The 12,561-nt window shown below is 39.6% G+C and overlaps 1 protein-coding gene across 1 annotated transcript; it reads left to right on the top strand.

Annotated features, from left to right (window-relative positions):
• Positions 1–1,341: 1,341 nt before the first annotated feature.
• Positions 1,342–6,570, top strand: LOC309405935 (fibrinogen-like protein 1-like protein; the record flags this gene model as incomplete). Its single annotated transcript, XM_082000886.1, has 2 exons — positions 1,342–1,489; positions 5,870–6,570. The coding sequence occupies 2 exons, from the start codon at positions 1,342–1,344 to the stop codon at positions 6,568–6,570; spliced, it is 849 nt and encodes a 282-aa protein (XP_081857012.1).
• Between the last annotated feature and the right edge of the window lie 5,991 nt (positions 6,571–12,561).

Below are 12,561 nucleotides of genomic sequence, written 5' to 3'. Positions count from 1 at the left end.
AGTTTTAGGTAGAGCAGAAAATTCTGGTTTGCTGGTTTTCTGTATGGTAGGTATAAAAATTAATTCTCAAACCTGAACTTTATTATTATTATTTATCTTGGACATTTTTTTAAAAATTTGCTGAATATTTTTTCACTCTGGAAAACTATTTGCTGAATCTGCTGCTAAGTCATTAAATTTGTAAGGAATGTGCTCTGTTGCAACATAAATCACTGTGGAACAGGGTGCTGGCCTCTCTAAACTCTGTGCTGACGCTGGCAGGAAATAAGCTCTGACCAAAGAGCTGTTTGGTAGATCTATTTTCTGCCTTTGTCAAAGCCACTGTGGGGAGCTCAGCCTTTAAAAAATAATAAAAAAAAAAAAATAGAGTTTGTCTAGAGTTTAAGTAAATGATGTGTCCTTTGAGAGTATGGGAAATGTTTGTTATCCTGATTCAGTCTAAGCTGTCATTGATATAGATATAGAAATTCCTCTTCAGTGAAGCTGGGATTTGCCTAAGTGAGGACCCTGGGATTTAATCCAGTAATAGCCTAGGCTTTCTTCCTATGTTGGATGAGGAGTACTACACATGTAAACCCAAAAGGAGGACAAAATGAGGCTCAAAAGTCTTTCGATTCAATATAATGAACCCTCGTGGGTTTTGAAGAGGCTGGAGAAAAGTTCTTTTTGCTTTGTTTATTGAGCTTTTATATATTTTTTTTTTAATATATATATATATGTAATTTAAACCTGTGACATTTTATTTAAAACTGTAGATGGAAATCATACAAAGTATAGTCCAGATGTGCTGAAGTGAGTTCTTCAGTTCATGGAAATATTCCCAGCACTCAGAAAGCCATGGTTTTGACAACTACAGACAGTCAGTAGAGCCAGTGTTACTGTTTCTACCAGTTCAACCATCGGTGCCTGTATTTCACTACAGTTTGGACTCCGGGAATAAGCAAATTTCAATTCTGATAAATATAAAATGTGCTTTCACTTTTGTAATTACTTAATTGTCTATTGCTTTTTGTCACACCCAATGTTACGTTACATTTCATTGCCCAGCATCGCACAAGGTGACAGAGGTGAGACACGTTCTAAGTGTTGCAGCCCAGTGCTCCATGTCAGAGGAAGGACCAATCAGAAATAGGGTGTGAGACATCAGGAAAAGAAGATGTTCTTGAAAGATGGGAGAAGCAAATTTTGGCAGAGACTCACTATATTGAAGCTAGGTATTTCAATACCTTTCTCCCGCAGGACTTTCAGGACTATCAACTAAAAGTGATAAATCTTTCCATTTTCGATCCCAGTCTGTGTTACAGCTCTGTATTGCTGCAGGAGGACTGACTTGGAAGGAAGATGCTGTTGATGGGTTCAGCAGGATTTATTCTGTTCTTGCTCTCTCATTGCACTATGCTGGTGAGCACCAAAGAAGCAGTGGTCTTGGCTAATGCCCACCTTCTCCCCCAAAGAGGCTATGTGAGGCTGCACAACAGTAATGAAAAAGGTACTCATGAAGAGAGCGAGTGATTTGGATGCATGCTCTGTTTTACTTTATTGCTTTGCTATAATGTTTTTGGCCAACATTTTTGAAAGTTAGCCTTGCAAAAATAAATTGCATAATGAACATGTCCTGCCCTGAAGTCCAAAATGTTTAAACCCCTTGCTCAGCTGCCACCTAATTCCAGAAAAATTAACAGTTAAAATTTTTGTAAAAAAAAAATTTTGTGGCATTTGAAGACTTATTCTTAGGACAATCATATCTAGATTACATCTGACACCTCAGCACCTAAATCTCATTGATATCTATAGCTGAGGCATTCCTCTGCCTATCTAGCTTGCAAGGTCCAGCTTGGTAGGTTTTCTAATACATTCACCACATAATACATGATATACATAATACATAATACATCCCACATAAAACGTACACAAAAAGAGTAGTGGGCTTGATTAATTTTCCTCCTCTGATTGATGGCACTTGAGGATTTATAAAATTCACTTTCCAAGGGAATCCTGTAGTAACCAGCCTAAATTATTTTCTCATTACCTGTCTATAGAAGCTGTTCTATTTTGCATGAATAATATTCAGAGAAGGGCAAATACAAATGTCACTGTATATATCGCTGGCTGGGACATCACCATATATTTAAATAATCATTCTGTAAAATCATGGGATCAGGTTTGGAATCAGGCTATGTCTACCAGGTGAATATTCTAACAGCTGGAGTAGAGAGTCATGTATGCAGTTCTGCTCTTTCAGGATATTTAATAATGTCATGCAGATAGTGTTGCAATTTGAAGTATTCTATTCATGGCTTTAGATTCTATTAGGCAAGTAAAACCTTGGAAAGCCTATATACTTCTGTAAATTTGCCCTGAGTGGCTTAGAAGCACTAATAAACTCCTGAATATCAAATATAAAAGACTTTATTTAACACAATACTAATACTATGAATAATGCTGTTTAAGAGGTTTAGTCCGTCTGCACTTCTACAAAGCCTATGATACAATACTTCGTGCAACATTAAATCAGAGAAGGTAGAGTTACATTATAATTTCAGTAGAAATTGAAAAGAAAATTCCAGTGACTTGGGTAGAAAAGTAAACCATAAAGTCAAGGGGAGACTGGAAGTATTTGCTTATAACTGATTTTTTCAGTATTCTTATTAAGTATACTGATGCAAAAGTAGGAATATGGTGATAAAATTTAATGATAACATGAAGTAGAGAAATGCCAATACAAAGAATCAGAATATTGCACAGAAAAAAAATCAGATGTTCTTTAGTAATACCATTGGGATAAAAAATAAAGTGCAAAATTCTAGGGTTTACTGCAAAGTGAGGACCTTACCAGTTACAAAGACACAAAGACCTAACTCTAGATCAAAGCAAACTAAGCAATACAAATGCAATCCTAGAATATATCAACAGAGATGTTTCTAATAAGACCTGGGAAGAATCTGTGGCACTGTATAAGGCCATCTGCAATATTGTGTGCAAATTTTACTCACATTCTAGGAGATTAATTTGCAGTGAAGAAGTACAGAAAAGCTACTAAGACAATGAAAGAACAGAAGATTTATCTTATGCTAAATAATGAAAGAATTTGTTTATCCTAATAGAATTTACCCTAACAAATCAAAGGCTGATTAAAAATATAGTTGTCCTCATGGTGCATCACGGCTTATTACCAAGGAAGAAGCACTATTTAACTAAAGGACAACATGGCACGAGAAAGAAAAAGATGGAAAGTGGACATCAATAAAATTAGATTGGAAACCAGATGAGTAGTTCCAACAAGTAGTGATGGTTACTGAGGTCTACAATGCTTTCCAGTCAGAAAAGAAGAAATTTAATATTTCTGTGAACAAGACTGCATGATATAATTCCCTACAGGACCAGTAGTAGATAAAATAGTCACTCATGGTGCCATTCTCCTTCCAGAAAGTTGAGGGCTTTTTTTTTTTCTTCTGAATAAACTGTTCAGTGTAGTTTTGATCTGTTGGTCATGGGACCATACAATGAGATTGACTCTTTTTTCTGTTCAGGAAAAGAAAAACAATGTATTCAGTAAAAGGATCAGTAGGGGCTCTTTGGTCAATGATTTGGGCAAAGAGAAGAGTATTTTTCTGAGTTTTTATTTTAAATTTTTATCTTTGGAAATATTTCTCCTTAGTTGTTTCTTTGACAAATTTTTGAAAAAAATTAGGACATCTAATTTTGACATCTAATTAGAACATCTAAATTTTGACATCTAATTAGGACATCTAAATTTTGATATGCCTGAGGAATGGGATGCCATCCAGAGGGACCTGGACGAGCTTGAGGAATGGGCCCATGTGGACCTCCTGAGGTTCCACAAGGCCAAGTGCAGGGTCCTGCACCTGGGTCAGGGCAACCCCGGCTATTAGTACAGGCTGGGGGATGAAGGGATCAAGAGCAGCCCTGCCGAGAAGGACCTGGGGGGACTGGTGGATGAAAAGCTGGACATGAACCGGCAATGTGCGCTCACAGCCCAGAAGTCCAACCGTATCCTGGGCTGCATCAAAAGCAGCGTGGCCAGCAGGTCGAGGGAGGAGATTCTGTACCTCTATTCTGCTCTGGTGAGACCCCACCTGGAGCCTTGCATTGAGCTCTGGAGCCCTCAGCACAGGAAAGACGTGGACCTGTTGGAGTGAGTCCAGAGGACGGCCACCAAAATGATCAGAGGGATGGAACACCTCTCCTATGAAGAAAGGCTGAGAGAGTTGGGGTTGTTCAGCCTGGAGAAGAGAAGGCTCCAGGAAGACCTTATTGCAGCCTTCCAGTACTTAAAGGGGGATAAGAAAAATGGGGACAGACTTTTTAGCAGGGCCTGTTGTGATAGGACAAGGGATAATGTTTTTAAACTAAAAGAGGGCTGATTTAGACTAGATTTCAGCAAGAAATTTTTCACCATGAGGGTGGTGAAACTGTGGCACAGGTTGCCCAGAGAGGTGGTAGATGCCCCATCCCTGGCAACATTCAAGGTCAGGTTGGAGGGGGCTTTGAGCAATCTGATGTAGTGGAATATGTCCCTGCTCATTGCAGGGGGGGTGGGCTAGATGACCTTTAAAGGTCCCTTCCAAGCCAAACTATTTTAGGATTCTATGATCTTGCCATACTTTTCCTGAATTACCCCAGTTTCCCAGAAGAAAAAACTAAGTTCTAAATACAGTGTCTAAATACCTATCAGTCATTGTCAGGACAGAACATAGGATCTCATAGGTCTGAAGAACTGTAATTTTACATCACAGGTGCTCTGTAATGTAAAATTGTCAAGTTTTTACTAAATATAAATTACAAATATTCCATAGTATAATGGTATAATGGCATGCCTTTCAGCTCTATAGAGAAGTGAATTATTTTAATTCATAAACATGTTTCTGAGTAACAGAACAGACACTGAATAACATCCTTCTCTACAAAAGGAATTATCTTTATATTAATTCATACTTACATAAATGTGTATTTAAATAAACTATATTCTGGTTCTTAGAAATCTCACAGTCAATTGTAAAAAAGCTGAGCATTGTGCCTTAGTCTCAGAGCTGCTTGATACTATACTATAGCAAGAAGTTAACTTCTTAAAAAACACAGTTTATATATTTCAGCCCAATAGAGAGGCTCCTCAGAAGCCTTATAAGCCACTTTTATTCCCCTCTGAGTCTAGCTGAGAAGCAAGAAAGTGGAAAAGCACTCTCACCAATTTTCCTGACATTGGTGTTCAGCACTGCACAGGACTGTAGTTCTACCTGCAAATCAGTGGTGAGATTTAGCCTGGAGTTTATGAGTGACAAGAACTGCTCCTAAGAAAATCCTCATGTGTTTATAAGTTTTGTATTAGGAAGAAATGGGCTTTAATATGTCCCTTTTTTCAATGAACACATGGCATACTTATCAGAATTTAATGCAAGGATATTACAGATTCCTAAAGTATACATAGGTTAAAGAGAAATTAGATTTATTTGTTGAGTATAAGGCTAGCTCTGGTAATTAAACACAACAGTCCAACACATGGCACAGGGAACTGCAAACTTGCTGACTAGTCAAACTGCAAGAACACAAGAGGAAAAGGAATGGTCTGTACATGACTTTTGGCTTTTCAACCATATTTCTGTCATAAATGTAACATAATGCACATATCTGTTGTATGACGGGGTTTATTCAAAAAACCCTTTTTTGAATTTCTGAACATTTCCCCCATGTTCTGCCCTGAAATCTTCCCTCTTTAGATAAGTAGGTACCCACCAGCTGGGATAAAGTCAGAGTCAGCTTCCAGTCAGAAGGCAATCATTCACTCACTCGAAAGGAGTTAAATTTACTATTTGAACAGAAATTTACTTTAAAACTTTTTTTTCCTACTCAGACTATCCAAGGGATTGTTTTGAGATTTTTCAGCGCTCCAAAGGAAGTTCCAGAGATGGTCTTTACATCATCCAACCAAAGGAAGACCCAATTGTTGTCTCTTGTAACATGCAGGATGGTGGCTGGACAGTAATCCAGCACATTACAGCCAATAGCACTGTTGACTTTGATAGGACCTGGCAGGATTACAAATATGGATTTGGCTCCGTTCATGACAACCACTGGTTAGGAAATGAATATATGCATCAGTTAACTAACAGCCCCATGCAATATATACTTGGAGTTAAGCTTGTAAACCTAAATGCTGAAATCAAATGGGGACAGTATGAACCATTCCTTATTGAAGATGAAGAGTCTCAATACCGAATCAGGGTTGGTCTATACAAAGGCAACGCCACTGATGCTCTGACCCTGGATACAGAAGCTTATCTCCATGACAACCAGAAGTTCACTACTAAGGACAGAGACAATGACAATTACTTTCAGAATTGTGCTAAACTGGAACATAATGGTGTTCCCGGGGGAGGCTGGTGGTACGATGCATGTGCTGGAGCTAATCTAAACCGTAGGAACGTGATATACTGGCAAAAGGACTGCAACAAGCAACACGTGTGCAAGTTCGCATGGATGATGATTAAACCCGTTGACTACAGCCTGTCATATCCAACCAAGTCCTGTCCATGTCAGAAAGTTGAACTGTAGATAAGCCACGTGTACTTTGAAAGGAACATGGATTCTGAGGCCTCTACCAGAAGATTTAAATCATTAATTTTATAGTATTTTAGCCATAAGAGGAGTCAGGTATGAAATCCAGGATATGATGTCTTCTACCAGATATACATGAATATACATGCATTTCAGAACGTTTTGCTCCAGTATGAATGTTCACCGTTGACTTCCTATAATTGCACATCGTCACATATCATGCAGGAAGGAAATTTCCAGTTAAGTACCTACATTTACAAAACGCATATTGGATAGCATTGTGTACCATAGGGCAGCATGAGGCCTTTCCTTTTTGCCTTTAGTGAAAGGTATTTTAATATATAAAATTGGAATTAGCCTCATCTCCCATGGCTTCTTTTCCCCTTCATTGACTCTTCTTTTTACCTCTGCTTTTTAATGATCCCATACACAATGAAGTATTCAGCATAGGATTTTCTTTTCTTCCTTCTTTTTAAAGCACCCAGAGCTAATGGGATCATCAGCTTTCCCGTTAAAAGCTACTAATCCGAAGCTTACAATTTCTCTGAATTTTTCCCCAAGAAACTCAGTGAACACATTTTTTTAAAGATCAAATTGATTTTGTAATTGTTTACTTATTGCTCCATTTTTTTCTGACTATTACTCCACTTTGTTTACCATGTTTTGACTGTTCCATGATGTGCTTCAGCTTTCTCTTTTTTCAATACCACTGTGAGAAAAGAAGAGAGTGTTGGCTTTATTTCACATTTGCTAGCTTCAATTGTTTTGGCACTCAACCTTGACATTATTTAAACAGTGCCTTTTTTCTGATTATAAAATAAGGAGAGAATCTTTAAATTTCATTATAAATTCATCTGTTTTAAAATAATAAATAAAAGGATTTCAGTTTTGATAACCTTGAAGACCTTGTTTTCTTTTACAGATCTTTGGGCTACTTCATACATTTCTATATCATTGGAATAGCTGAATGACGGCTGAAGAGTTTTCATTGTTGCATTACAAAAAATGTCAGGATAATAATTAGAATATCTTGTATGTTTTCTTAGATATTTCAATTACAGAAGCGTAACCAACAGATACTGGCAAACTCACGCTTTTTAATTTAAAAATGGAATCTCATAATTTCCATGAAAATTACTTTGCAGAAAATAAATTGTATCGTGTTTTGATAAAAGCAAGACTGCCAGGATTACTTAAGAACAGAAATTAACTGGGAAGTGGAAAAGCCAAGAAAGCAATTTTTATTTTTTACAATGCACTGCAACATTTTCAGAAAGAGATACAGATACGTTATGTGGGTGAGGCCAGTATAGCGTACATGTCTATTTTGCAGCATCTGATTTTTTTCCCCCTGAAATTGTGTTCAAAGACAGAAGTGTGATAGGGGAAGAAATGGACAGTAGCCGAATTGAGTTTATGTCACTGAGTCAATTTAATGTGGGTTTCTCCTGAACTCTATCAGGACGCCTTCAAAGCTGTGATGAAGATACAAGAAAATCACCTGAGTGCTGCCAGTCTCCCATAGCTTTTACTCAAATTCCTGGTCATACAGCCAGATTCCCACACACCTCCCAAAAATGTGTTTTGAATAATCTTGACGTGGAAGTGCACAACGGAAAGCCAGCAGGCTGTATCTGATCCTCAAAGGCAAGTAACCTGCTCTGCAGCCCACCCTTGGCCTGTTTTGGAGGAAAGGACTGTGCAAATAAGCTGTATGAATGACTCGGGTACCAGCAGCCCAAATCCAGCTGCCCAGTTTCGGAGGCACTCTCTAGTATTAACTGGAGCCCTGCAAACCTCTGCTGACACTGAATTCCAGTATGGGAATTAGATTAAAATGTAATAATAACTAGGAACAACAAGTCTCCAAGCAGAAACAAGACAGAAAGGTTAATCCAGTTCAAGCAAAGACATTTAATGGAACTCAGGGACTGAGGTACGTTCCACACTTCTAAACAAAGTATGGATGGAATGACTACTGGAGCTGGACTTGGGACTAAGTGGTGGATGAAAATAAGTAAGAATATTCCAATACACCCACCAGCAGTTCTTTCTGAGCTCTTGAAGAGAAGGACATGGAGCTTTAAAAAGTGGACTAAATTCTACTTCGTAATTCCTTAGCAAATGGCTGTCTTCACCAAAGAGTCTTTTTTCTCCATCACTGAACCTTAATCATCAGATACCCAGCACAATGCTGAGAGCACCCAGCCATCAGCACTGAATCAGCAAAATCACAGCCTGAAACATGGAGGTCTCTGTTCTGTCTACTCCTATTTTCTTTTCCCTGTCATATTCCTCCTATACTATCTCTCTCATAGCCTTTCCTGATTATATTGCCTCCTTGAAGAAAGGAGGTGGGTCCTCTCAAGAATATCTGATGGAAAAAAACTATTTGGTCAAATAAATATCTTTCCAAAATAAGGAAGCATGACAAGGTCTAGAGCAAAAGGTATGTGGCTGTCTTCCAGCTCTACGCACTCCTGAGTGGGAGACGTGTTCAGGTTTAAACATGCAGTCTCCTAACAACAGCAGAAAAATAGGGTTCTTCACCTCTCTGCTACTTTGTATTTCTCCCCATACTGTTTTCTCAGCTGCAGGAAAGGTAAGCACATTCCCACATACACTATCACATTAATCAACTCAGAATTTAGCAGAAGGAGAAATTCTTCCTAAAAGAGGATCAACTGACACAATAAGAGAACCTGAAGAACTCTTTCTAGCAAAAACACTGTTTTATTATTATATGTCTTTAAAAATCTATATTGCATTTGCGAGACAAGGTTTCGGTAGCAGGGGGGTCTATAGGGGTAGCATCTGTAAGAAGCTGCTAGAAGCTTCCCCCGTGTCCCATACAGCCTGTGCCAATCGGCTCCAGGACAGATCCACCGCTGGCCAAGGCTGACCCAGTCAGTGCCGGTGGCAGCACCTCTGGGCTAACAGGGTTAAGAAGCGTGAAAAAACCCCTGTGACTGCAGCCGAAGAGAGGAGTGAAAGTATGTGAGAGAAACAACCCTGCAGACACCCAGGCCAGTGAAGAAGGAGGGGCAGGAGGTGCTCCAGGCACCGGAGCAGAGATTCCCCTGCAGCCCATGGTGAAGCCCATGGTGAGGCCGGCTGTGCCCCTGCAGCCCGTGGCGGTTAGTGGTGGAGCAGATCTCCACCTGCAGCCCGGGGACGACCCCACACTGGAGCAGGTGAGTGCCCAAAGGAGGCTGTGACCCCATGGGAAGCCCAGGCTGGAGCAAGATCCTGGCAGGACCTGTGGCCCCGTGGAGAGAGGAGCCCAGGCTGGAGCAGGTTTGCTGGCAGGACTTGTGACCCCGCGGGGGACCCAGGCTGGAGCAGCCTGTTCCTGAAGGACGGCACCCTGTGGGGGGACCCAGGCTGGAGCAGTTCATGAAGAACTGCAGCCTGTGGGAAGGGCTCACATTGGAGAAGTTCATGGAGGACTGTCTCCTGTGGGAGGGACCCCATGCTGGAGCAGGGGAAGGGTGTGAGGAGTCCTGCCCTGAGGAAAGGAGCGGCAGAAATGTGATGAACTGACTGCAACCCCCATTCCCCGTCCCCCTGTGCTGCTCAGCAGGGAGAGGTGAAGAATTTGAGAGTAAAGTTAAGCCCGGGAAGAAGGGAGGGGTGGAAGGAAGGTGTTTTTAAGATTTGGTTTTATTTCTCATTATCCTACTTTGTTTTGATTGGTAATAAATTAATATAATTTTCCCAAGTTGACTCTGTTTTCCCTGTGACAGTAACAGGCGAGTGATCTCTCCCTGTCCTTATCTTGACCCACGAGACTTTCATTGTATTTTCTCTCCCTTGCCCAGCTGAGGAGGGGGGTGATAGAGCAGCTTTGGTGGGCACCTGGCGTGCAGCCAGGGTCAGCCCACCACAAAATCATTCCACTTCCGTATAAGAAAGTGCTTGCTTTTGTTTCTGATTTTCCTATGTGTAATCTAAATAATGAATTTCCAGACTTCCATATAACCTTTTTTTACATGTTAACCATAGGTTTAAAAGTATGACAAAGTGGTTTTAGGACCAAGGATTGAATACTGTGCATCAATAAATTAGCAACATTAAGTGACTGGGCTCATTTTTTCTTCTGTAATTAAAAAAACTAAGAGTCCTTTAGTCACTCTCACGTCTTCTAGATTTCAGGACCCAGGCAAAGTGGTGGGGTACAGAGCTGAATCCAGCCACACTCTGCAGCTGGTATCCTCCACCATACTCTCTCTTCACTCTTCCTCCTATAGCTACCTGATCAATTGCACATCTAAGGCCTTATGTATGGCTTACAGTAGAAACAACTGTCTGACCTTCACTATGTCTAGATGGCTGCCTCGTGTAAGGAGTAAAAGATATTCCATCTTATATATTGGCATTGTAATCCAGGAATTCAGCAAAAATCCCCAAACTTCAGAGGTCTACTGAAACAGGGGTTTCTTGAGAAGCAAACTTGTGAAGGATTTAAAACATCTGGTTGTTTGAGGAAGACTGATATATTGGCAGATACATGAAGAGACTAATGGCATTTAGTAGTTAATTGCATAAGTATTGAGTAAAAGGCAGTGGTTTTACTGAGTGTAATGAGAACTGAACTTCCTAAACTGATACAAAGCCCAGCAGTGCCTGTTAAACCTGAAGAAATACATTTGCCAAGATGAAAAAAACAATTGCAACACTGTCCCTTTCTGAAACCACTAATAGTCATAGATTATCTCTAGTTTTACAACGCAACGCTATCGATTTTTCTTTTTTCTTTTTACCTAGCTATGGATAAGGGGTAACTATTAATAAAATTGTAAAAAGTTTGTTTGACTGATCAAAATTTAAGGTTTTATGACACCCAGCTGTCAAATTGTATGTGGAAGAAAATTTCTTAGTGGATACAAAAGGCAGCAAGGGAGATTTGGGATGACCACGTAAGAAACAAAAGGCCTCTTTCTGATTTGGTAGAAGTAAAGCCAAGTATTTAAGTGAAAAGACACAGCATCTATTTTTGGAGTTCAGGTTTGGAAGGACATTTCAAAATGGAGAAGTCACTGACTACTCAGCAGCTGCGGGAACATTTCAGGAGCTGCTGGAGCCCTTGGAGTCCCCACAGGCAAACTCTCCAGGGAAGCCTTTCAGAGGGAAGCTCTGACCTGTAATGGTCTAAGGCTCATAAAAGTAATGAATGTGGGGTGGTGTTTTGTGGTGTTTTTTGTTTTTTTTTTTTTTTAAAAAAACTTCTGTAATATCAAAAAGGACTAAGCAGCATGGATTTTTTTTTGGCAGAGTCCTTTCCAACAGAGGGGCACCTGGATGTACAGACCACAGCAAATGGTAACTCCAGCTTGATTGTTATATACAACAGAGGAAAGAGGTATTTGGTTCTCACTACACCCAAGTGATTCCTTCATATTATTTCTATCTCTGTAGAAAGTAAAGAAAACTAATTTCAGAGGAAAGTCACATCATTCTAGTTGTTTGTTTGTTTTCCTAAAGCAAAGAACCCAGAGAAGGCAGAAGTACGTATATCCCCTAAAAATGACAGAGTAACTTTAAAAAAGCAGCATCCAAAAATTCTCCTTCAGTACGACCATTTTGGGAATCCCAAACTATGAAGGGGTGATTTGGAAACTGTGCTTCCTACCACAAGTAAAGAAGCATCTTACAGAATTCTATTAAAAATCCAGAATCTGAAAAAAGTCCACAGATATTCAATTCCATTTCAAACTGGGTATCTAGTTTCCTAATACCTGCATTCAAAGAGAAAGCAGCATCTTCCAGATTGATATGGGATTCTTTAATTGTTGTAATGACTTCTATTTTAAAGTTAATATACTTACCACATCCCAGTGCCATTTTTATTCTTTCAGGTATATGACTATCCTTAGCTACATTTGCATTTAGATTTATCAGTTAAATTAGTTTTACCTGTTCAGGTCATCTAGCAAATATGACAAGGAGGCAATGTCACAGATTTCTGAGAAAAGCCCTATGTGGGAG

The sequence above is a fragment of the Phaethon aethereus genome (genome assembly GCF_964289735.1).
Source record: "Phaethon aethereus genome assembly, chromosome: 5".
Lineage (NCBI taxonomy): Eukaryota > Metazoa > Chordata > Aves > Phaethontiformes > Phaethontidae > Phaethon > Phaethon aethereus.
The sequence above is the reverse complement of the archived record's forward strand: the minus strand, read 5'-3'. Positions and strand labels throughout refer to the sequence as shown.